The sequence below is a fragment of the Magallana gigas genome, chromosome 3 (genome assembly GCF_963853765.1).
Source record: "Magallana gigas chromosome 3, xbMagGiga1.1, whole genome shotgun sequence".
NCBI classification, from domain to species: domain Eukaryota; kingdom Metazoa; phylum Mollusca; class Bivalvia; order Ostreida; family Ostreidae; genus Magallana; species Magallana gigas.
The window spans coordinates 47370943-47398826 of record NC_088855.1 but is presented as its reverse complement, the minus strand read 5'-3'; the positions used below and the strand labels follow the sequence as shown (position 1 = coordinate 47398826).

At 32.4% G+C, this 27884-nt stretch overlaps 2 protein-coding genes across 5 annotated transcripts in view; both read right to left on the bottom strand.

Moving 5' to 3' along the window:
- The window catches only part of LOC105346393 (uncharacterized), a 47868-nt gene extending 25804 nt beyond the window's left edge, over positions 1-22064 (bottom strand). Inside the window, exons 1-3 of one of the 2 annotated variants that reach the window (XM_066080072.1) lie at positions 5086-5160; positions 2545-2783; positions 160-282 (exon numbers count right to left, since the gene is read on the bottom strand). In XM_066080072.1, coding sequence (XP_065936144.1) covers positions 160-282; positions 2545-2761 — 340 coding nt within the window. In that variant the 5' untranslated portion in view covers positions 2762-2783; positions 5086-5160. Of the gene's footprint in view, positions 1-159; positions 283-2544; positions 2784-5085; positions 5161-21825 lie in introns of those variants that run through there. The other variant, XM_066080073.1, reaches the window with a different exon arrangement.
- Positions 11818-27884, bottom strand: part of LOC105321411 (uncharacterized) — a 72138-nt gene continuing 56071 nt past the window's right edge. The window contains exons 2-7 of one of the 3 annotated variants that reach the window (XM_066080077.1): positions 19443-19559; positions 17846-17986; positions 17539-17667; positions 16820-16936; positions 16368-16529; positions 11818-15903 (exon numbers count right to left, since the gene is read on the bottom strand). In XM_066080077.1, the coding sequence (XP_065936149.1) occupies positions 15326-15903; positions 16368-16529; positions 16820-16936; positions 17539-17667; positions 17846-17888 (1029 nt within the window). In that variant the 5' untranslated portion in view covers positions 17889-17986; positions 19443-19559 and the 3' untranslated portion in view covers positions 11818-15325. The other 2 variants (XM_066080076.1, XM_066080078.1) reach the window with 2 other exon arrangements.

Genomic DNA, 27884 nt, shown 5'->3' with positions numbered 1-27884 from the left:
TATTTTTCTACATTTTTATCAATACATCTTATCAATAAGAATTACATGATTTGTTGTTTAAAAAAATATAAGTAAGTTACAGAGAATATCAACATTAATAATGTTTTGTTTCATATTTTAGGACGTCAGTCTGAGACAAAGAAAGCTGCTTTTACTCACATGTTGTATTTGTTGCTGATGAGAACTGAACAGTACCCTGTGAACAAGTCAGATTGTTTTTTGGGATGCAGTTCCTTTCGTCAATGTTTCCTCTTCCATATGTGTTGAAATACGCACATTTTCCTTCAAAATTATTCATAAAAATACATGCACAGTATTATACAATAGTAACTTGAACAAATATCCTTTTAATTTTTTTTGTTTCTTTATATATGTATTTTTAAACATGTATATTTAAACATTGTATAATCATCCCTTACACGAGAATAGTGGAAAAATTATTATAAAATCTTTATATCAGATTTTTCTAAATAAAAATTGTAGATACCATTAATCTTCTAATAGTGATCAAAGTATATATTAATATTAAGATAAACATAAACACTTATTAGTTTATATTCTACAGAGAGTAATATAAGAAAGTTTCCTTATTTGTTTGTGTTTATGATATAATTACAAAGTAATGAATAAATATATATAAATGATTCTAGTAACACGTGTTTAAACATTGTTGTTATATTCATATCCGATTGGTCGTTTAAGTTACTATGGCGTATCCAAAGTTACATGAGTGGGTATTAAAATAGAGGAAGTTATTCGGGAATTCGCTTGCCTATCTGAGATATCTCGACAGCTTAAGACTGATTTCCTTGCGACATACAGATAAACAGACGTAGAAAACTTTTTGGAAAAACCTGCAGTTCAACCTAGACCACAGCCTGCAGTATCTGCACAATCAACGTACAAAGTTCCTGAACAGCTAGACCTTGCAGACACATTAAACTTGTTTCGAACATACTTGGACTCAAAGATTGAGAGTGGCAAGGAGGAATTATTATTTCTAGTAAAGACATTGATAACATTACTAAGTCTATCAAGAAAGAAATGCCAGGAAAGTTTTAAAACGAAGGAAATAAAATGCAGTATCACTTTAATTCTGATATATTAGGTGATTGGGAAAAGATGCCAAAATGTGTGTCTGACCCCACCGCTTTAAAACTGGTGACAGGGCTTATAAGCTCAATATTAAAGAATGGATTAGAATAGCAGGAAAGTTTTCCCACAGGTTGACAACGGTTAGAGAGAATGAGAGCGATGACCTTGTGTCAGATACTGAAAATGAGAACACATTCACAAGGCGGAAGATCTGCGCCCTAAGGACAATCAAAGTAATATATATAGAGAGATGAGATTTAAGAATGCTCTCCTCAAAAACCATTTGGCCAGAAAAGCTGATATTTGTGTTAAAGCTTGTATTGTAGATTTGTTTAAATCATGGTCACCGGGTTAGGGTTGGGCCACAATGAGGAAATAAAGTTTTATATATTTTACCTTATCATATATGGAGAAAATCTTCAGAAATATTCTTTTCTTAAACCATTTGTCCAGAAAAGTTCAGACTTGTGTGGAGGCATCATAAGGTAGTGTAGATTTTAGTTTATTCAAATCGTAGTCCCCGTAGTAGGATAGGGCCACAATGGGGGAATGAAGTTTTACATACTAATATATAGAATTACGAATCTTTAACCCTTAATAGTCAATGGGTTTTAGTGCAGCTGCTTTCGTCCCCTTTGTTTGTAAACGCCTATGTTAGTTGCCAGTTTGTTTAAGAAATTGACTAACTGCCAAAAAGCATTCATATAAATACTTTTTGCTCTACTTAAGTGCTCACTCAGTTGTTTTTTTCTAGGTTATGGGTCAGAAAATCGGTAGACAGATTCCATTAGTAAGGGACAGTAGGAAAAGCTATAAGCATCTGAAATCACTGGGTATTCTACAAGCGAATCTCTAAGCCATGCAATTCATTTCATTCAGTTTTAAAAAAAACATTCAATGACGGTCTCAAACATCGCTGCATAGAAAAAAAGAAAATAAAATTCATTATGACACAGACCAGAGCCTGCGATGCTTATACTCTACTAACTATGGGGTTCTATGCGAGGGAAACTATTGCAGATTCGAATGTTGATATCAACAAGCTTTTGATGAAGAGAATGTGTGAAAATGCGGGATAATAAGACAATTTTACCAACCAAGCAGAAAAAGTAAATGTGCCACTAGTTTATATCAAAGTTGATTATATGAGCAAATAATTATGCACAGAACCGGTCACCGAATTATAAATGGAGTCCGTAAATACAGGAGATAGAGTCCAAAGAGCAACTGAAGTATGTTAGCAACATTTTAAATCCCCCATCAAAAAAAGCTTTGCCCTCTCTCACGTTTTCTTACCATCGCCCAAATATAGCTTATATTTCAATACAGTATAGCCATGTATTTTATATATACACTTATCATTCGTCATTTACAAAATTAAATGGAGACGCTTATATGGTGCTTACAAAGACTGTGGCTTCAATATTTCAGACACACGGTTCCTCTTACCTTCGGGAATCCACCTCCACTCCGTGCAGACCTCAAACTCCTTGGTAAAAGTCTCGTCCAGGAGACAGTGGTAGTCATTTTGACTACAGATTAGACGTAACTGTTGATTTGATGGTTTGGCTAACTCCAAACAAGTTGTATTCTCCACAAGTCTTTTCTGTGACAAGACTCTGTGAAAGACCGTTAGTACTAGGAATATTATCATTCTGATCGTCATTTTTGTATCACGTCCTTTTAATCTGCAAAATAAATTATTTTAAGAGTGTTCTAAGTTTGCAATTAGCTTCATAATTTTCAATGCAGACTAAACTTTATAACCGTACCATTGGAATACATTTTGTTTGTTCTTTTAACGAATTTTTTTTCGTGACCTACATGCATGCTTTTAATTTTATTTCATGAATTGTTGTAGGTTAAGATATTAAGTAAACCTTTGGATTATGGTAGTTAATAATATTGAGTGTTGAATATTTCAATCTTGAAATAAATAATCACTTTTTATCAAGTTTTTGGGACTAATAATATTTTAATTTAGCCTAAAATGAATAGATAATTTTTTTTTTGAATAGGTAGTTTTTATTTTTATTTTGCATATTAATTTATTAAATAGCAATAACAGCTTTAATTTTGTCTCTTAATAGCAACATGCATTACATACACGACTTATTAACTCATATCAACAACTGTTTATCTTGTAGTAGATATTAACGAAATCATTATCACAACTTTTAATAGTTGGTACCATAATTTTTCATTCACTTTTTACTTCATTATCATGATTTTTATTATTTCGTTATTGCGACTTTTTACCACGTAATATTTAATGACTTTTAACTCTTTCCACTTTTTTCAATTTGACTTCAACATACTGGCACTATACCAGTCATCGACTATAATTTTACATTTTCTTTTCGTGTTTCCTTATTTCTTAATATATTTGAATAAAACTTGACATACTTTGAATGGTGAACTCCTTATTTATCCATCGTTAGATTATATCAACATTTAGAACCCAAACATATTGTTTTTGGGCTATTTAGCACGCTCCGAATTTGCCGAGTTTTTACGATTTACTGTACCAGTTATCGGCTTCGTGATAATAACCCAGTAAAATTCCTTTACATGTTGATTTCATATTCTGCAAAGTGAAAATTGAATTATGTCCATTGCAGGGTCAGCCTATAGGTCGTAGGGTTATTATACATAAACAAAACTCATAAAATTATCCGTTTATCATCATACGGTAATACATAAAAACGTATGCTGTTCAATACATAATTGTGCAATTAGGCGTTCAACTGCACCATGAATCCTTCAGAATTTAGTGAATTCCTATTGTTGAGAAATTTAATATGCATTGATATTATATGTCAAATCAAAGAAGGGATATAATAACGTATCACAAAGAGGTCATATTCTATTTTTAACTTATAACGTCACTTTCCCCACTGCTGAAAGTGCAAAGATGTAAATCAGCGGTAAACAATGATCGTTAAAGCTCATGTTTAAAACATATTCAAGAAAGTTTTCAAGCAAACTTACTTTTCTTTATTCGAAACAGACGACTGAATTAAAAAATCTCGGATAGTCGCGTGCTATAAACCCGAACCCTCAGTTTAGCCGATAATTGGTCTTAGCCGATAACTGGTACAGTACCAGTACACGATATTCGTATATCTTTGATATTTATTGAGAAATAAGTTAATTCAAGCGATTTAATAGGTTTTGGGAAAATTACTTTAGATTTATTGACATAATTTGCCCCATGACCTTTTCAATAACATTTGTATCTAAATAAATAAAATACGATATTGTGTAAACAAACTCTAGAATCAGAGCTAGATTGTTCATGCGTGATCATGACTATACCGCACTCCAACCCTGGGCCAATCAATAAAATAGATGAAAACAGATTTAAATATGAAATAATTTAACAATGCAACAGACACCAATACTACATGAGCTATAATTGTAAGATATCTATTGCACAGTGCCTCGTACCCACCCACCCTTCGCACCTGGAAAAATAGTTGGTGGTCTAGGGACCTATTACATGTAACTACGCAAAAATAATCCTTATGGACTTTGGTCAACTGACATATCAAACATGTAACCGGTGTAAAACGTGAAAATCCTATAATTAAGGAATTAGAAATGATTATTTGGGTATTGTGAGGTGATAATTTTTGTCGGGGTGTGATCAAATGCAATAAAGTCCGATGGGGGTTAAAAAAAGATTCATCACACCCCAACCATAATAGTGATCCCCTCTTAATATTCAAAGAACTATTCCTGATAACTTAAATTTACATGCATAATTTTCTTCGATTGTTTAACAAGATATAAAATCATTGACATTTTAAAGTTAGTTTCATTTCGTATTTATTATGCAAACCCCGCTTGCGCTCCGAAAGTCTCTTATTTTGGGCAATCGATAAAATGAGTTGACCAATACGTTTAGCCGTAGTGTTATCACAAATAAATACTAGTATTCGAAAAGTTGGAAAACTTTGTATAATACAAAACTAAACAAAAACTCACGTTATGAAAAAGTGTCAATTCTTCGAAACCGAAACTAATTCTTAAAAGTACGGAGAAGCGCATTAGTCATAATCGATACCAATAAGGAAGTCAACAATAACTCCACTGTATACGGTGTGTGGATCTATGTTTAAAAAAAATGATAGGCCTGCACCCTTTAGGTTATACATAGTGCTAATGCATTGGCGGATCCTTTAACAAATTTTAATTGTAATGGGGCTGTCAACTTCTATATGTACACATGAGTTCCACTTGATTTTGATTTTTAGGTTAAACTATACTTTGTGCAAAATTTAATGAGTGTGCGTTGTTTGGATGCCTACTTTGGATAACTTTGTATTTAATGTACTGCACTATACAGCAAGGGTAAATCCAGATCATGCGCAGATATCCGAATTTGCTTTTATTTTTATTTATTTAATTTTTTTGCCGCAGGGTGTGGTGAGCAGAGATTCTAAGATTCTTTAACTTAACAATGTTAATATAAAACAGTTTTCATTTTTTTTCATGGAAAGGGGGGCCCTATCGTCCCAACGTCCATTCATAGTGTCCAAGTAAAACTTCATTTGCAAAACATTTTATGGGGATGTAATTAGGCCATTTTTTACACATGCAGACCAAATGTAAACAATTCTTAAACTGATTTGTCCATGCCAAAACTTGACCGAAAGTGCTACAAAAGCAATGAATACGAGGCTTTATGTGTTGTTTTGTATGCAAATTACTAACACAAGTATATAAATATATAATATGATATATTGGGAGTTCAATAATGTTATAAATACTATATATCCCTCCCCCTAAATTGTAACCACTCTCTAATTTTATGACTTAAAATCCTTTTTAAATGCAAATTACGGCTTCCATTTTCTACCAGAGCATGAACAATTGGGGCCTCTTTCTGAATCAAAAGGACGTACATAAGATTGGCAATTTATCACACCCTCCGACTTCTATTCTAACTTAGCAAGCCTCAATTACCAAAACCTTTCTTAAAATGTGCACCAGTATGCCAACGGAGAAGGGGATATGGTTTTATATTATTGACCATTGGTTCTTTGGAAATATCTTACCCCCTATTAATTTATTTTTAAATAATATTTTCATGAAAAAATGGTCTTATCCTAACTTTAAAGCCCTTCACCAAACGATAATGTATGCCAAGTTTTGTTTTGGAAAACCAACAAGATATCTGTGAGCAAATGCTCACTAGTGATACCCCCGCTCTGATGTGAATATGCAAAATAAGCAAAGTCGACATTTAACAGAAAGCTGGCATCCGATTGGTACAGAAATATATCCAACAATATGGCATGCCTAAACAAATACTGTGTAAAAATTTCAAGCATATGCGATAAATAGCTGCTGAGAAATCTTTGAGGAAAATTTGTTTGAAAATTTTGGCCAAAATAAACAAAGTACTCATTTAACAGGAAGTTGACATCCGATTGGTACAAAAATATATCCCACGATATGGCATGCCTTTACAAATACTGTGTAAAAATTTCAAGCATCTGCGATAAACAGTTGCTGAGAATTCTTTGACAAAAATTTGTTTGAAACTTTTGGTTAAAAAATGAGCAAAGTCGTCATTTAACAGGAAGTTGACGTCTGATTGGTACAAAAATATATCCCACGATATGGCATACCTATAAAAATATTGTGTAAAAATTTCAAGTATCTGCGATAAACAGTTGCTGAGAATTCTTTGACAAAAATTTGTTTGAAAATATTTGCTAAAAATAAACAAAGTCGTCATTTAACAGGAAGTTGACGTCTGATTGGTACAAAAATATATCCCACGATATGGCATGCCTATAAAAATATTGTGTAAAAATTTCAAGTATCTGCGATAAATAGCTGCTGAGAAATCTTTGACGAAAATTTGTTTGAAAAGAATCTGGGGGAATAAGCCGAGGCAAAAAACCACATAGGTCCATTAAAAAAACTAACATTTTTTTTCTAACAAATTTCACTTTTGTTACATTTATTAAACATATGTAATCATATCCATATAGTGCTGCCATAACCCACAAAAAGTAACTTTACATTTAATTGTTATTAAGACAACAAAATAGTTATATGCTAATTTGGCAACAAAATGATATAAAAATCGGATGTTCAAATTATATTTTTTCATAGAGTGGGTCATCGTACCATTTTTAGGTCACCTGAGTCACTCAGGTGACCTATTGCAATTGGTCTTCATCCGTCGTCGTGCGTTGTGCGTCGTGCGTTAACAATTTTACAATTTTTAACTTCTTCTTGAAAACTACCAGGCCAATCGTTACCATTTTTGGTGTGAAGCATCTCTATGGTAAGAAGAATCTAAATTGTGAAATTTATGGCTCTACCACCCCTGGGGTGCCACGGGCGGGGCCAAATATGCAAAAAAAGCCAAATTTTCAAAAATCTTCTTCTTTACTTCCACACATGTGAGGAAAAAACTGAATGCATGGTTATGATGTCCATGAGGCCCTCTACCAAAATTGTGAAATTTATGGCCCCTGGGTCGGGGGTTCTGGCTCTAGGGTGGGGCCAATACGGCCATATAGTAAAAATGTATTAAATCTTAGAAAATCTTCTTCTCTACTACCATATATATTTGTTAAAAACTAAATGCATGATTATGATGTCCATGAAGCCCTCTTCCTAAATTGTGAATTTCATGACCCCTGGGTCAGGGGTTCAGGCTCTAGGGTGGGGTCAATATGGCCAAATAGTAAAAATGTATTAAATCTTAGAAAATCTTCTTCTCTAATATCATATATATTTGTTAAAAACTAAATGCATGATAATGATGTCCATGAAGCCCTCAACCTAAATTGTGAAATTCATGACCCCTGGGTCAGGGGTTCAGGCTCTAGGGTGGGGCCAATATGGCCATATAGTAAAAATGTATTAAATCTTAGAAAATCTTCTTCTCTACTATCAAATACACGTATTTGTTAAATACTAAATGCATGATTATGATGTCCATGAAGCCCTCGACCTAAATTGTGAAATTCATGACCCCTGGGTCAGGGGTTCAGGCTCTAGGGTGGGCAAATATGGCCAAATAGTAAAAATGTTTCAAATCTTAGAAAATCTTCTTCTCTACTCCCATATATATTTGTTAAAAACTAAATGCATGGTTATGATGTCCATGAAGCCCTCTACCTTAATTGTGAAATTCATGACCCCTCGGTCAGGGGTTCAGGCTCTAGGGTGAGGCCGATATGGCCAAATAGTAAAAATGTATTAAATCTTAGAAAATCTTCTTTTTTACTCCCATATATATTTGTTAAAAACTAAATGTCCATGAGGCTCTCTACTAAAATTGTGAAATTCATGACCCTTTTGTTAGGTGTTCATGCTCTAGGGTGGGGCCAATATGGCCATATAGTAAAAATGATTTAAATCTTAAAAAATCTTCTTCTCTACTCCCACACATGTGGGCAAAAAACTGAATACATGGTTATGATATCCACAATCTCCTTTACCTAAATTGTGAAATTCATGGCCCCAGGGTCAGGGGTTCAGGACATGAGGGGGCAATATGGCAATAAAGTGTTAATGCATATAATGTTTAAAAATCTTCTTCTCTATTCTCACACATCTGTATAAAAAAAACCCGACTAATAATTATGTTTACCAGGAAGTCCTCTACTGAAATTTTAATTTTCATGTCCCCTGGGGTATGGGTTTTGACTCTAGGGCAGGGCAAAAATGGATGTATAGATGGTAATGCATATAACGTTTAAAAATTATCTTCTTTACTCCCACACACCTGAATGGAAAACTGAATTCATTATTTTGTAGACCAGATCTTTTAGTTTTTCACCAACATTATAGGTTTCACAGTTCTTTTTGAATTAAATGTGGTTGTCATTACAAATTTATAATTTTTCTACTCCAGTATGAAACCTAATTAATTAGATGCATATATGAGACTCCATGACAAGTTTGTGTATTGGATATATGCTACTCAGGTGACCGTTAAGGCCAATTGGCCTCTTGTTTAAAGAACGAATATTGATAACACATATTAACGTCTATCTTTTTCGATTTTCCAAAAAATGGTACGAAAACCCACTCTATGGTAAAAAGTAAGTTTTCTTCTTTTAATTTTTTAAAATTGGTCTTTAAATGGCTAAGTCCAGTTGTTTGCGTAATACTGATAACAATACAATCAGCTATATTATACCCTCTAAACAAGCGAATCGGTGGTGTAGTGGTACATGTAAGCGAGGAGTTCTTTGAACAAATGTCAATGTAACAGCGGGTGTTCGAATCGTACGCGTTTTGGGGTTTTTTTTGTTTATCTTTTTGTTTACATTGTTAAAATGTAATTTTCTTTTAATACTTAATAATATACATTGTTAAAATGTATTTTTCTTTTCTTAATAATTAAAAATTTGCTAATAATAACTTGAAATTATTTGATATGCGTTTTCTACTACTTTTATAAGATATGAAATGTATGTTATTCTCTGTAAGATTGCACGATTTCGTATTGTAAACAGATGGTTGTTGTGCATGCAAGAAACTATTAAGGTAGTCCTATACTCGGCACTAAATGGGCTCAATCATTTAAAGCTTGGCTTTAAATGATAAATATACATTCTAGCAATACATATACAAAAGAAAATATGTATGTTTACATGCTAGTTTGTTTGTTATCACCTCTCAGACGGGTGTACCCCCTTGCGAAAATTATTGACAATTATGAAATTTGCCAGACGTCCGTTTTTCCTAAAAATAATTACCAATTTTGGGAAAATTAGAACTGAACATATAAAATAGAGTATAAATATTTATTTAAGCCATATCTCATCAACAATTTTGCGCAAATTTTCGTAAGTAAGTACGCTTTATGGACCTGATGTATCAAAATAGAATACAAAAAATGCAATGCTAGTATCGCGTTTGGTAATTTTCTTTACTATTTTATGGACTCAAACTTAAATTCATGGTGTTTATTCTATAGATTGACATCTTAGAAAAAAGATTTGGTAAAATAAATTATATGTTGACGGATTATTTTTCACGCTATTAGCTCTAAACCAAGTAGACACTGACGAAAAAATCCGTAAAAATCACATTTTGCTACAGTTTTCTGCCTGGATCTGTCAACAAAGTTAGATATCATTTAAACATTAATTAATTGAAGATTGATTAAATTCGAAAAAGCTTCTGTCTCTAAATTTCAATCGGTTTTAGGAAAAGAAAAAGAAAAATTCGGGGGGGGGGGGGGTCAAAACAAAGAAGATATAAGCGTACCTGAGATCCTGGTTAATCAGAAACTTCGTTTTTCATTTTATTTTAACAGAATCGAGTTTCTCAACATTAATCATTTCTATCTCTCATAGAATACATATATTACCGTTCTAATTGCTTATTAATGCCATTGTTTACAACAGCGATGTAGAGCAAAATCAATACCGGGTATTAAAAACGCTTTGTAAAAGTCGAACCAATATTGTAAAATCCGTTTTATGACGTATTGCGATACTCGGACTACTTTAAATGGCAAGATAAGACGTCCCATTTCTGAATCATTGAAAGTCTTGTTAACACAACAGGGACATACGCTGGACAAAAGCATGTAATTGTGCTCAAAATGCAGAATACAAGCTAAGTCAAACGTACAGTGTGCGCCTAATGAAAATTCAACGATTAACTAGGCATGTATTTCACTTCCAATTGTATCGGCAGGAAAATCACATTACAAATGCGTGTTTTGTTGTGAAAGAAAAAGCATAGTAGTTGTACCAGAAGACACATAGACCACTCGGACCAATGACCAACACAAAGTATGACCTGTGACGAATAACAAGTCCCCTTGTTATACGTTAGTGGTTTGACTACCGCTGTCTTCCGTGTGGTATATATTATAGGCGTCGGAACCGGGGTGGGGGCGCTAACTTTTTTTTGCAAATTTATACATACTAAAGACCTTTTTTTGCTTGTCAATATTTTGTACAAGTCTAGCCCCCCCCCTTTCAATTTGATTCCGACGCCACTCATTTTTTTTTTGGAAAAACTTAAATACCTTCAAAAGGTGTTACCTAAATTCCTCCTGTTTCCGAAGCAGAAAAAATCGACTACTTCAAATGGTGGAATCGACTCCCCCATACTCTTTGTCGACTCCCCTGCGTTAGGGGTTGTTTATGATGACTGAGGTAAATTAGTAAATAAAATATTTTTAGAAAGTAATCAACATTTTTGTATTTAAACTCTTGAAATGAGTACGTGATTGTCATTTCAAATTTGCCAGTTTAAATTATATGTAAATACTATAAAATTAAAGCACAGTTACGCCTTTTTGGACATTTTCATTTGGACAATACTGTCCACCGTTTAAATGTCCAGTTAACTCGTACGTTTTTTACTTCTTATTAGAGGTATGAGAAGGTCGTGGGGATTTGCAACGGCTTATTCCCCCAGATTCTTTTGGTTAAAAAATAAGCATTTAACAGGAAGTTGACGTCCGATTGGTACAAAAATATATCCCATGATATGGCATGCCTTAACAAACACTGTGTAAAAATTTCAAGCATCTGCGATAAATAGTTGCTGAGAAAAATGCAACAGAAATTTTTGTTACGGAGCGGGGGTATAAAAATGCAAGTGGTTTAAAGACAGATTGAGGCCATACAAAAGTTGACCAGAAAAAAAACTTTACTCCTGTTATAAGAAGATGAGCTTTAATGATTTAGAAAAAGATATATAACAATTAAAAGTTTTCAATTCCTTTATTAAATATAAAGCACAACATTAAAAGAGTAAAAATTAAAAATGGATTTCTCAAAAAAAGTTTTTTCGTCCTAAAAAATTGTAATGTAATTAAAAATTATATAATATTGCAATGAAAGTCCCATCTTTAGCCTATTTAAAGCTGACATGAATTCATAAATACGCATTATTTCCCTTTTATCTCCGACTACCGCCATGTTAGTTGTCGATTTCTATTGTTCTGCTCATCGCTACACATCCTCTATATAAGGCCGATAATACTATTCATGCTTCACCGCATTCAGGAATTTCATACACCCGAACACGTTACCTTGGACGAAAAGACGCATAAAAAAGCGTTTTGAAGAAAAATAATATGACAACCACTGCACTGGCAGGATATGTCCAATACGACAAAACAAGACAGGCTGAAATCCATGCGCAGATACTTAAAAAATTCTTCGATAATTGTAGACCGTTTTCCTGTGTATGTTATAACATGGCACATGCGCAAACCACACACTGTTGCAGATCGAGCAATGTCAACTATCGCATGGATTTTATAAACGAGGAGTTTTTTGTAGGAATGGATGGAAACGTTGTTACTTTCCTGGATTTACTATCATTTAGCTACTTTGTTGGATGTAGTGCCGCCGGGGTTTTCAAGAAGATGAAGACGTTATGCACTCTGTATGAACGACACACGTGTTCGATGTGCATGCGAAGTAAGACAGCACAGTCTGTGCAAAATAATACGGATACCTTGGACATCCTTTCAAAGAATAAATATATTTTGTATTTCATTGATTGTTGTTTTCTTTATTATTACATTTTACTACAATGTGTAGTTCATGCATTTAGAAGTCCGTGCAACGTGAATGCCTCGATCGGAAAGCAACCGACCGTAACTTTCTCAACCGGTATATATACCCCAGTGGCAGTAGAGGAGCGATCGAAAATAATATGGCGACCAAATGTTTTTATGAATTCATGTCAGCTTTAATAAGCTATTAAAGTTGCATAGGTATGAAAAATGAATCAAAATGGTTTACACACAAGAACAACATCAATGATAAAGAAGCATACTTACAACACTCAATCCACCCTGTATATTTAGTTACATAAAAGTCGGTCCTAATACAAGGAGAAGTACTAGTACTAATACATCAAAGTTAACACAAGCAACTTTGTAAATTCACTCATACCTAACAAAGGATACTTAATGAATCACAAAAGATGTTAAAAAAATGTACTTTTCATTTAGTCCTTTATCCAGAAAATTTTACAATTAGCATTTACAGTAAGACTGGTATAATAAAGCTTATAGGCATCATCAATGCACATTATCATTAAAGGCCCAAAACTTCTTAAAAGTAAACCTGATCTAAAATAACGCATCTGTCAGGTCTAAAACATGATTGGTATTTATCACCATCAAATACATCCAATGAAAGTTTATTTCATACAAGGCATATAAATGTTTGAGATTAAGATAACGATAAAAACACCGTGTCAAAAAAAATTAGCTAACCATCTACAAAATACTAGTAGGGGGTGAAAAATGCAGGAATTGAAAATTGACTGTTATAATGAATAATATAACTTTTCTTGGTTTTGTATAGGTGAGCTGAAAATACAGTTTATGACAAACTCCCCTCACTCGGTCAACATCAAATGATAATGCAGATAATCAATTCTGATATCAACAATGATAATAGATAATTTATCCACAATAAATAGATACAAGAATTCAAAAATACATACAATACTAAATACTTTACTAAAACAACAATCAATGCTTCGTTGATAACGATATTTATATTGTGTTTACTGTTTACAAATACAGTTGTATTTAGCAAATCAATATAATTTTATGTACAATAATGACTTTGTAAATCTATGGACTGATTTTATACGACATCTTTTAGATTTTTGTGGTTTTTCTAATATCTGGACAGAACAATGTACAGCAATATATACTGATTAGTGGATTTCAATAAACATCAAAACATAGAAAAAATTAAGCTCTTTTATTTTGAATATCCAGGACCAAGTCTGCTTCCAGCCTAAACTATATCAGCATTTATTATTACTAATACTCTCCACGTCTTGAATACCAATGAAACTGTATTCTACATGGTGATCCACTTTTTCTACCACTTTTGTATTATTACTATTTTTTCTCTTACTTATGCTTACTGATACATGCATTACATTGTTGTATTATAATATAAAATTTATTAGACCCTTGACATCACAATTAAATGCAATTACGTTATTGTACCTCATGTATCACTGTATGATAATGGTTTGAGAGAATAAATTGAATTAAAATTGAATTGAAATAACATGCTCCCTTAATTGCAAGTGCAATATCTATAAACATCATTGAATAGACGACATTTAGTATGCCAGCATAGCAATTGTTGTTCATTGTGTAATTGTTATTTTATAATTATACATCAAACAAGTACCAGCTACTTAGTATTTGTATCTAGGGTTAGAGCAAACACAAATATTAGGTCTAAGAGACTATTATGAACTATCCTAGACTTGTTGAAGTCTTTCAGTTTCATAAATAGTGCTCTCGTCATTAATTCTAAATAATGCCAAACATGGATACATGTACGTTTGAAAACATAGAGCAGAAATTAAAATTTCTGAAACATGGTAAAATTTGCAAGAAAAATAGAAACATTAAAACAACATAAGAGACTTGAGCAAGTTTAGCAAAATCTTTGTAAAATTTGTATAACATTAGCTACCATAGGTTATATCAGTCCAAGTATTAAATTAAAAAAAAAACATGGCAGCAATTACTTATGAGGTTTTTCAACTAGTTGTTAAGATTATACATCAGATATTACTTGTGTCTAAAGTTAAAAGTGAATTTAATTAATTCCCTCTTTTTGAATTAGCATGGCTTAATCATGCATGAAAAACATTTGGCGATTATCTAAAACCAAACAATATCATTTCTGTTTATCAATTATGATATATTGTATTGTACATAGTATTTTTAAGCTTTTGTAATTAATGATAAGATAAGTGACTTTTCTGCTTATAATTTTTTTTAAAATAAGTAAAATGTAAGATATACAGAACCAAAAGTATCTGAAAAGCAGTTCTTTAAAAATAATTCTCAATATGTCTTAACATAATAAGCTCTTCTTACATGCATATTTCATAAAAAATTGAATCATGCTTTTCTGTATTGACATTTGATTGTTTAATTCATAAGAGCATTATACCAGAGGCAAAATGTATGAAACGAAACAAAACGTTCAAGAGTATAATAATTTGATAATGGTAGCTTACATTGTTTCAACAACTTTAATAACCAAGTAAATTGACTCATTTTTTGATAAGATTGGCTGTATTTTAATTTGAATCAAATTAAACTTTGGAAGCAATCATGAACACAGCTGGAGGTTCCAAGGCAAAGTGGGTAAGAAATCTTACAATGCATTATCTTAATTCATTCTGATACTCTTTTTTTAAAATCTTGAATATTTAAAGACCTTTACTTCTTAAATATTTTTACAATATCTGTAATCGTTTTTATCATTGTTTGTGGCAAATTTGGGTTTTTTATGCTTTTCAATTTGTAGGATAGTAGTTTATAATCCTCCTTAAATTCAGCACCAGGATCCAGCCCGATGAGTGCTTTTATCATTATGTCCAGCAGTCTGATGTAACTTTCTACAGACACATTCACTGGGTCTGGTATTCTTTGAACAATGTTATGAATCCTATACAGTCTCTCTACATCATCACCAATACCAGTGTCTGTTTCCATGACTGGATTACCCCAACCTGATTTTGGAGACTTCTCATCATCAAGGATGATCCGATGTAAACCGTATGATACATGGAATGAAGTGTCAAGCCCCGTTTTTGATTCAAGAATACGACGGGATTCTTCTGGCAACATTTCTTTTAATTTATTTTTTTCTTGATCAGTCAAACTGTTTATTAGAGTTTCCTCTGATTTCCCTGTCTCTCTAGTGAGGGTAGCTGCCATAACTTCCTGCGTCAGCTTCAGACCCTCAATTTCCAGAAGGTTGTATAACTTTGTACACAGTTCTCTGTCTTGTTCTTCTGTAAAATAAAACATGAATGTGAATGGCAGTGAAAGAAAAATGACCCATCGGAAGACATTGACGATCGCAAAATTTGTGTCTGCTCTGTATCTTCCTTATAGAGAAACATTGGAAGTTCCTGCTCACCCATAAAGATTACTTATGCCATGAGGGTTGTAGTTACACGCATATATTTGTAGACACAAATTTAAAACTTTTTCTTTCATTGACCTTACTTGCCCAAATAACATTTGCTGGAAATCATGACAAATCCTCAGTTCATATGCAATCTGCGTGGCAAGAAGTAACTTCCTAAGTTTCTCTATAAAAGATATGGACTGTTATACAGATAGACAGACAGACAGATGGACAGACAGACAAGGTAATTCCCTTATACCTTTTCAAACTCTGTTTGCGGAAGGTATATTCAGTAAAAATATTTGCCTAGAAAAAAAAAGAAATAGTTTTGTAATATATAAAAACCTGTTGGATGTGCTATCCTTTGTATACTTTCCATTGTGTCATCAAACACATCAGTCAGTTCCTGTGTGTCTCCTTCTTCATTATCTGATTTGTCTGAATCAATGCATACACCTGGTGCATTTGCTGCGGAGTTTTCCTCATCCAGTTTTTTTCTTTGAACATCTAAAGTATGGAAAAGAGTGCATTTTAAGTGTTTCTTTTAGATTCATATAAATAAAATTAAGTAAACTCATATAACAAAAATCTGTGTAAACAGAGTTTTAATTTTGAATCATTGATTGAAACCTGATGAAATTAATGCATTTCCTCTTTTACTACCTTGAATTTTTACTCTTTTGATTAGGTTACTATTAATAAAACCTTTATGGTGCTGAAGTCATCATCAATATATCATTTTTTAAAACGCTATAATTGACTCATACGACATCACAGAGATTGTAATTTTTGCTCACCTGCTATTGATACTCCCTCATTTAAATCCTTTGAAATGTCAACTTCTGCTGATTTACATGCATCTAAGTCCACTACAACAGTTCGTAATTCATCTTTATCACCTTTTTGATGTTTTTCTAAGATCAATATTATAGAATGTAATGCAAATACATTATGGCTCATTGTAAAACAAAATACAGGGTTCAAATCCAGACTTAAATGTTACACATGGGTTGGGTATGGTTTAAGAATCATGCTGTTTATTCAGGGTTTGAGTTGTCAAATTCAGATTTTTAAAAAGTCCAATGTCATGAGTAAATATAACACTTTAATCAAAGCTCTATATCATGTACAATAGATGCCCGATTTTCATATATATCATCTGTAGAAACTTTTCGCAGTTTTTATAAGTGAATTAATTAAATAATTAATTAAACAAGTAAGGTTTACTTTTATTGTAGTTTCTGAACCTAGAAAAGACAAGTTTTAGTTTATCAAAGAGACTGTTTAAACTATTCAACAAGAAATTAAGCGTGAAATTGGCGATTGTATATTGCAACACTCTTCAGTGTCCACTACACTAGCTTCTAATACATGTACAAGTTGATCAATAACGATACAACTTTTCATGCAGTTTTTATCTATGACCACGCAAAATAGAATGAAAACCACATCATAATAATACAATGAAATAAACAATACATATTTACCGTGAACCTACTGCATTTTTTATTGTTACCTGTTGATACTATAGAGTTCTTTTGTTTTATGATTGTTGGAGAAGAGGTAACATCATCAAAGAAATCAAAGTGCTCTGATAAATTATCTGATTCATTCATGGCTGCTGGATCATTTGCATCAGAATTACCTAAATGAAAATAAAAACTTATACTTTTAATAATATTTCAAAATTCTTTTGCTTGATATAAAAGAAATTAAAAGCATTTCCCCTAAATACAGATATGGAGAGGAATCAGGTTCTATTGAGTAATGAATTCCTGAGTATGAAAGCCTATTACAAAGTATTCTACTAATAATATTCTAACCACTCCTTCTTGTATCATTTATATTTTCATCTTCATCCCTCATTGTTGTTGGACTTTCTAATGTATCTTCCTTCTCAATCCTAAAAAAAAGTTGTTGTTCTACAAAGTCCTCATTCCTCGCTCTTTCCGTGCATCGGAGTGCTAAAAAATAATGATTTAGCAGAAAATCAAAGAAGGAATCTTGTTGAAACCTTCATAGAAAACAATGGTTCTAATTTTTCATGAGATTTAATCAATGTTCCTACTCATCAAAAATGGCTTATTTTTACTTCAAACAACTTATGCAAAGTAAAATTACCAAGACGTTGGAGGAATGCTCTATTGCAATCACTATTAAAATACAACCACTTTAAGATAAATTATTTCAATGGTGATTAAAGATGTATTTCTTTAAAAGAACCATTTTGCAACCACTAATGAAAAACAACTTCTACTGAAATAAATAATTTCAAAAGTAGTTGGGGATGTATTTAATTATAAAAATCACCTCGCAACCACTTTTGAAATTTAACAACTATTAAAATGTAGTTGGGAATGAATTTCGAGGTTTTTTTTTTTTATCTTAAACCATCTCATTAATCAACAATTGATATCTAATGACAGCATGTGTTCATCAAATGCTTTTAAGTTTAAATTCAAAATATCATGGATCGTGGTTTTCTCGTTTTTTAATTTTGAAAAAAATTTCATTTGGTTGACGTGGGAAACAACATGCCTTTGCTAACACTAAACTCTAGTTAATATAAATTAACAATTGCAATAACAATAGAAATATAATTTTATGGTTTAAACTTTCCGTATTTGGTAGATTTTCAATACACAGAACTTCCGTATCTTTTTCCAAAAAAGTATAACTTCCCTACTTAATTTGATCACATTATGAAAACTTTATATATATACTATTATTTTAATAATAACAGTTGCTGAGAAATCAATCAATACCTGGATAACTAAAAAAAATTGGACATAAATGAAAATTAACATGTTTGTAGTAGTTTGACCATTGTGTTTTTTACTTTATGCATTCCAAAACAACTAGCTCAATTAGAATTTGCCTTCTGGGCTTGTGAATTTGTGTAGAATAAATAACAAAGTGCAATATATTTGAATCTAATCATACCAACATTGGGCAGTAACCAATCCTTCATCGTGATATATATATATATATATATATATATATATATATATATATATATATATATATATATATATATATATATATATATATATATATATATATATATATATATATATATATATATATATATATATATATATATATATATATATTAACAGTGTTCTAAATGAAAAGTCCACAGGAAATCAGGAGAAGACCCTAACATGGACCTCTTAAAAAAGATCAGAGGTATAGGAACAGGTGTCATATATACTTGCATGAATGAGTGAGTATTAATTACTTTTTAATGCCTTTATCGAGTTGGTCAAATGGTTTTGAATTCAATTTTTTTCTACTATTTTATCAATACATCTTATCAATAAGGATTACATGATTTGTTGTCTAAAAAGTATAAGTTAGCAATAAAACATATCAACATTAATAATGTTTTGTTTTTTATATTTAACTGCTTTTACTCACGGTTTGTATTTGATGCAGATGAGAACTGAACAGTTTAACAAGTCAGATTAGGTTTTTGGATGCAGTTCCTTTCGTCAATGTTTCCACTTCCATATGTGTTGAAATACGCACATTTTCCTTCAAAATACATATACAGTGTTAGACAATGGTAATTTGAACAGATATCCTATAAATGATTTTTTTTTTATACATGTATCTTTAAACATGTATATTTTAACGATGTATATTCAACCATTACAAGAGAGTAGTGGAATTTTTTTTATTTCATTTAAACAATATTAAATTTATTATGCAATATATCACATAAACGGGTGGGATAACAGGCATTACCTATATAAATTCTCCGGTATACAATTTACCTTGTAAAAAATTACATCAAAATCATTATATCAGATTTCTAAATGAAAAGTGTAAAAACTATTTATCTTCTGATAGTATTCAACATATGTATTAATATTAAGATAAACATATTAGTAACACTAGTTTGAATATTGCTGTTATAATTATTTTTATATGAACGGTCGTTTCTATTACTTTGGCGTATCCAAAGTGACCTGGGTAGGTGCTTAGAGTAGTTTAAGCTTTTACGGGAATACGCTGCCTATATGAGGTGTCTCGACATCTTAAGACTAATTTACTTGCGTCATACAGATAAGCAGACGTAGAAAATTCATTGAACAAACCTGCAGTTGAACCTAGACAACAGCTTGCAGTATCTGCACAATCTACGGACAAAGTTCCTGACAGCTAGACCTTGCAGACACATTTAACTTGTTTCGGACATACTTAGACACAAAGACTGAGAGTTTCAAGGAGGAATTCTTATTTTGGTAAAGACATTGATAACATAATTAAGTCTATCAAGAAAGAAGTGCCGGGAAAGTTTTAAAACGAAGGAAATAAAATACAGTATCACTTTAATTCTGATATATTAGGTGATTGGGAAAAGATGCCGAAACGTGTGTCTGACCCCACCGCTTTAAAACTGGAGACAGGGCTTATAAGAATAGCAGGAAAGTTTTCCCACAGGTTGGACAACGGTTTGAGAAAATGAGAGCGATGACCTTGTGTCAGATACTGAAGATGAGAAACGCATTCACAAGGCAGAGACCTGCACCCTAAGGGCAATCAAAGTAATAAATAGAGAGAGATAAGATTTAAGAATGCTCTTCTCAAAAACCATTTAGCCAGAAAAGCTGATATTTGTGTGAAAGCTTCCTCGGGTATTGTAAATTTGTTCAAATCATGGTCACCGGGGTAGGGTTGGGCCACAATGAGGAAATGAAGTTTTACATATTTTACCTTATGATATATGGAGAAACTCTTCAGAAATATTCTTTTCTTAAACCATTTGACCAGAAAAGCTCTTGTGTGGAGGCATCCTAAGGTAGTGTAGATTTTAGTTTATTCAAATTGTAGTCCCGGGGTAGGATATGGCCACAATGGGGGAATGAAATTTTACATACTAATATATAGAATTACGAATTACGACTCTTTAACCCTTAATAGTAAATGGGTTTTAGTGCAGCTGCTTTCGTCCCCTTTCTTTGTAAAAGCCTGTTAGTTGCAGTTTGTTTAAGTAATTGACTATCTGGCAAAAAGCATTCGAATAAATATTTTTTGCTCTACTCAAGTGCTCACTCAGTTATGTTTTTTAATTTCTAGGTTATGGGTCAGAAAATCGGCAGGCAGATTCCATTAGTAAGGGACAGTAGGTAAAGCTATAAGCACCTGAAATCACTGGGTATTCTACAAGCGAATCTCTAATCCATGCGATTCTTTTAATTCTGTTTCAAAGAAAAAAATTTCAATGACGGTCTCAAACATCGCTGCATAGAACAAAAGAAAATAAAGCTCATTATGACACAGACCAGAGCCTGCAATGCTTATACTCTACTTACCAGGGGTTATATGGAAGGGACAATTTTACAAGCGACCCATTGCTTATGTTCTGAAGTTTTCGAATGTTGATATCAGCAAGCTTTTGATGAAGAGATTGTGTGAAAAGGCGGGATAAGAAGACAATTTTACAAACCAAGCAGAAAAACGTACATGTGACACTAGTTTATATCAAAGATTATATGCGCAAATAATTATGCACAGAACCGGTCACCGAAGTATAAATGGAGTCCGTAAATACAGGAGATAGAGTCCAAAGAACAACTGAAGGATTTTAGCAACATTCTAAATCCTCTATCAAAAAAACTTTGCCCTCTGTCACGTTTTCTTACCCTCGCCCAATATAGCTTATATTTCAAGACAGTATAGCCATGTATTTTATGTATAGACTTATCATTCGTCATTTACAAAATTCGATGGAGACGCCTATATGGTGCTTACAAAGACTGCGGCTTCAATATTTCAGACCCACGGTTCCTCTTACCTCCTAAAATCCACCTCCACTCCGTGCAGACCTCAAACTCCTTGGTAAAAGTCTCGTCCAGGAGACAGTGGTAGTCATTTTGACTACAGATTAGACGTAAATGTTGATTTGATGGTTTGGCTAACTCCAAACAAGTTGTATTCTCCACAGGTATTTTCTGTGACAAGACTCTGTGAAAGACCGTTAGTACTAGGAATATTATCATTCTGGTCGTCATTTTTGTATCACGTCCTTTTAATCTGCAAAATAAATTATTTAAAGAGTGTTCTAAGTTTGCAATTAGCTTCATAATTTTTAATTCTGAATAAACTTCATCATAACAGTACCATTGGAATACCTTTTGTTTGTTCTTTTAACGATTTTTTCGTGACCTATGCTTTTAATTTTTATTTTATGAATTTTTGTATGTTAAGATATTAAGTAAACCTTTGGATTATGGTAGTTAATAATATTGAGTGTTGAATATTTCAATCTGGAAATAAATAATCACTTTTTATCAAGTTTTTAGGACTAATGATATTTAAATTTAGCTTGAAATTAATAGGTTATCATATTTTTTTAATATTTAAATTTTTATTTTGCATATTGATTTATTAAATAGCAATAACAGCTTTAATTTTGTCTCTAAATAGCAACATACACTCCTCTATACCTGTATAACTAAAAAATTGGACATAAATGAAAATTAACATAAATGCTTGTAGTATTTTGAGCATAAAAATGTTGATTTTTTTTTTTACTTTATGCATTCCAAAACAACTAGCTCAATAAAGATGTGCCTTCTGGGTGAATTTGTGTAGAATAAATAACAAATATTTGAATCTAATCATACCAACATTGGGCGGTAACCAATCCTTCATCGTTTTATTTATATATATATATATATATATATATATATATATATATATATATATATATATATATATATATATATATATATATATATATATATATATATATATATATTAACAGTGTTCAAAATGAAAAGTCCACAGAAAATCAGAAAAACAGCCTATCATGGACATCTTAAAAAAAGATTAGAGGTAGGAACAGGTGTCATATATACATGCATGGATGAGTGAGTGAGCATTCATCAATTTTTAATGCCTTTATCGAGTTGATCAAATGGTTTTGAATTTAATTTTTATTTTTCTACTATTTAATCAATACATCTTATCAATGAGGATTACAAGATTTGTATGGAGGGTAATCGTGTTCAAAAATCCAGACATGTAAACTTGTAAATCCGAATATGCAATCGTGTTGATGTGTGAGCCTGAGTATGAGTATGTGTAATCAGGGACGCATATACGTCCCTGGTGTAATTTTTATCGTGCAACCTAAAAAACTCGGGCATACATACGTGTAAGATTTGACCCAGTTCCTTCGCATGATGCACATTTTGCAACTTAATTGTTTACATTAGTTAATTAAACCTTCAACTTTGCACACTTTCAATCCGTAGTTTCTGCATTTGTAACTCCAGGCTCGACAATAGCACATCTGACATGATACAAATTGACAAATGTAAAGTCTACAAGTTTGTCGAATTTTGACATGACCTTATATGGCAACTGCCTTGCTGCGGGAAAAGGCATTCCGTAACCGCCGGAATGAACGAAAAATAAACATAATATTCAGCTAAACTGTTGCAATAAGCTTTTAATGAACGACACCTTTTCTATCGAAAACACCAGTATTATTTTTATTAAAAAAAATGAGGTATGATTGAAACTGGACCAAACAGGAAGAGGTTCATGTAGAAAAAAAATCGTTGTCGATGTGATGAATGCGCTAATTTCCGTAATATAAATCTCGTGGTATTAAATAAGGGAATGCCTAATATCTTATTTCTATAAAAAAAAAATTGACATGTAATTTAAACTGGAATATAAGTTAATGCGTACTCTTTTCTAAAAATGAGACGGATGAAGAAATTTCCTAAGGGGGTAAATATATTTTAAGCGGCATGGGGTTCGAAGACCGCCGTGAGGTCCCATGTAACTCCACTGCTTCTGAATTCTACGAATTTTGAGAGAGAATTTTTAACCGGGTTTCCGATTATTGAAATAGTAAAAATGGCGGGCGGGCGAGTGGCTGTCAAAAAGGTACCCTTATTTTACCGATAACTCCTCGAACAGTTTTCAAGATAGGAAGTTGTTCTTTTGCAGATCAATTATACATATATCAGAAGTATGCAAATTGCTAGGATTTGGATTTCTCATAATTTATGAAAAAATATCATGCAGCTGTTGAACATAGTCATTTTTGGGCAAAAACATTGCATATAGAGTACCCCATTTCTTTGGATATGTAGTATTTATCAATTCAGGATTGACAAATGGATTATGGATAATGTTCACACAAAAGAAAACCCAGTTAGCTGTCACATTGACAGCTGTACTTTTGTTATTTTTCTTAATTAGTTAGAAAAAACGACCTGCAAAGATTTGGTAATTTTTCGCGTAAAAATACCTACCTAGTATACCTACTATGACTCTACTAGTATACCTACTATCACTTTTAATATTTCATTCTTTTTAAGTTCTTTTAAGGAACAATTTTGTTTGTTGCGAGGAAAAAGTGGGGGGGGGGGCTGAATCAACCCTGTTGCTATGTTCCTAATGGTTAGGTCTAACTTGGCAAAAAAGTGTGGGGGGGGGGGGGGCTAAGCCCCCTAGCCCCTCCCCCGGTTCCGACGCCTATGAATAAAAATGCGTATATATCTTTATACACGTGTATTCATACAGTCATTAAATGTATTTTTTTCAGTTCTAAGAGGATATCTGAAGCCGATCGAATTCTTTACTCGCATCTTTTATACATTCTCTTGATAAAATGTACACCAATCTCATAATTTAATTTTCCGAAAAATGATACTTTCTATGAAATGTTATTATTCAGAGATATTATGATTTTAGGCCTACCTAATTTTTTTTTTTATTTATTCCGTCCCTATTCCGGCGATTACGGCATGCCTTTACCTGCAGCTATCCTTTTTCTATCGGTGACGTCACTTTTTCCATATATGGTCATGTCAAAATTCGACTAACTTGTAGACTTTACATTTGTCAATTTGTAAGATGTCAGCCGTGATATTTCAGAAAACGGAAATACAAATGCAGAGATTACAGATGGAAAGTTTGTATTATAGTGGCAGGTTACATGTGAATAACAAACAGCATTTTACAGCTGCAATTAGCATCTGTAGGAAAAATTAGATTAAAGGCCTGCGGGGTCAACTCTAAAGTGTTTATCCCCGAGTTTAATAGGTTACACGATCAGAATTACACATATTCATACTCAGACTCACACACCAACACGATTACATATTCGGATTTACAAGTTTACATGTCTGGATTTTTGAACACGATTACCCTCCATAGATTTGTTGTCTAAAAAGTACAAGTTAGCAATAAAACATATCAACATTAATATTGTTTTGTTTTTTTATTTTTAACTGCTTTTACTCACGGTATGTATTTGCTGCAGATGAGAACTGAACAGTTGAACAAGTCAGATTAGGTTTTTGGATGCAGTTCCTTTCGTCAATGTTTCCACTTCCATATGTGTTGAAATAAGCACATTTTCCTTCAAAATACATATACATGTTTTAGACAATAGTAATTTGAATAGATATCCTATGAATGATTTTTTTTTGTTTCTTTATACATGTATCTTTAAACATGTATATTTTAACAATGTATATTCAACCATTACAAGAGAGTAGTGGATTTTTTTTTATTTCATTTAAACAATATTAAATTTATTATGCAATACTAGACTTTGACCCGTGCACGCACGGGTTGACATTGCATATGATATCGGGCATTTACAAAATAGATACATCGAAACACCGTATATTGTTGACATTTGCATAACCAAACTTCAAGCCTACAATAATTTTATTAATTTCACTACACTCGGCTGAGTTGGAATAATCTAACTGTGTCTCAGGGAAGGCCAAACCCACAGTTAAAATGCCTCCTATATACCCGTAATGTAGCAGAAAATTGCAGAATCGCTCCAAAACGATTTTGGAGAAAACAGAGACATAGATAACATTTTATTTATGTCTCTGGAGAAAATTAATAAAGTTGCATTGCAAATAACAGTCAAATTGTTCAGAACATGTAAATACCTTTCTTCGAAAAGTTTAATTCTATAATTGCAAAATTCAACATATTTCAACAACGTTTTTACATCCCATGTTGACATTCGAAACTCTCGGGATTTTTTATAGTAAATGCACTGTGTAAGAGTTATCTCCCGTATTTTCTTTGATGAACAGAAAAAAATTCCAATGAAAATTAACATGCATTTGTTTTATCGTTTCCAAGTTTATCCATGTAAATGTGATATTGTGGAAACATAAAATAAAGAGCCTCCCCTGGTTTAGTGTGAATGTAATGCGCATGCGCAAGATTGTAAAATCCAAAAAATTCATATGATTTCCGGAATTTTTGGAGGAATTTTCGTTGATTATTAATTAACGAAGCTTGGTTGAGAAAAAATAAAAACAAATTGGTAATCTTCAAGTACCGATGATGTTTAAAATATATAAAACAAAAGACAGTACTCTTCCGATTTATCGGTATTAAAGCTAAAACATTCGAGTCTATTATTTTAATATAGTAGTATAGATATAACATAAACGGGTGGGATAGCAGGCATTACCTATATGAATTCTCCGGCATACAATTCACCTTGTAAAAATTTACATTAAAATCATTATATCAGATTTCTAAATGAAAAGTGTAAAAACTATTTATTTTCTGATAGTATTCAACATATGTATTAATATTAAGATAAACATATTAGTAACACGAGTTTGAATATTGCTGTTATAATTATTTATATATGAACAGTCGTTTATGTTACTTTGGCGTATCCAAAGTGAACTGGGCAGGTGCCTATCTGAGGTGTCTCGACAGCTTAAGACTAATTTACTTGCTTCATACAGATAAGCAGAAGCAGAAAATTTATTGGACAAACCTGCAGTTGAACCTAGACCACAGCCTGCAGTATCTGCACAATCTACGTACAAAGTTCCTGACAGCTAGACCTTGCAGACACATTTAACTTGTTTCAGACATACTTGGACACAAAGATTGAGTTTCAAGGAGGAATTCTTATTTTATTAAAGACATTGATAACATTGTTAAGTCTATCTAGAAAGAAGTGCCAGGAAAGTTTTAAAACGAAGGAAATAAAGTACAGTATCACTTTAATTCTGATATATTAGGTGATTGGGAAAAGATGCCGAAACGTGTGTATGACCCCACCGCTTTAAAACTAGTGACAGTGCTTATAAGCTCAATATTAAAGAGTGGATTAGAATAGCAGAAAAGTTTTCCCACAGGTTGGACAACGGTTTGAGAGAATGAGAGCGATGAGCTTGTGTCAGATACTGAAGATGAGAAACGCATTCACAAGGCGGAGACCTGCACCCTAAGGTCAATCAAAGTAATATATATATAGAGATAGAAGATTTAAGAATGCTCTCCTCAAAAACCATTTGGCTGATATTTGTGTTAAAGCTTCCTCAGGTATTGTAAATTTGTTCAAATCATGGTCACCGGGGTAGGGTTGGGCCACAATGAAGAAATGAAGTTTTACATATTTTACCTTATGATATATGGAGAAACTCTTCAGAAATATTCTTTTCTTAAACCATTTGTCCAGAAAAGCTCAGACTTGTGTGGAGGCATCCTAAGGTAGTGTAGATTAGATTTTAGTTTTTTTCAAATCGTAGTCCCGGGGTAGGATATGGCCACAATGGGGGAATGAAGTTTTACATACTAATATATAGAATTACTAATTACGAATCTTTAACCCAGGTCCTTAAATAGTAAATGGGTTTTAGTGCAGCTGCTTTCGTCCCCTTTCCTTGTTCCTATGTTGCCAGTTTGTTTAAGTAATTGACTATCCGCCAAAAAGCATTCATATAAATAATTTTTGCTCTACTAAAGTGTTCACTCGGTTATTTTTTTTTATTTCTAGGTTATGGGTCAGAAAATCGGCAGGCAGATCCCATTAGTAAGGGACAGTAGGAAAAG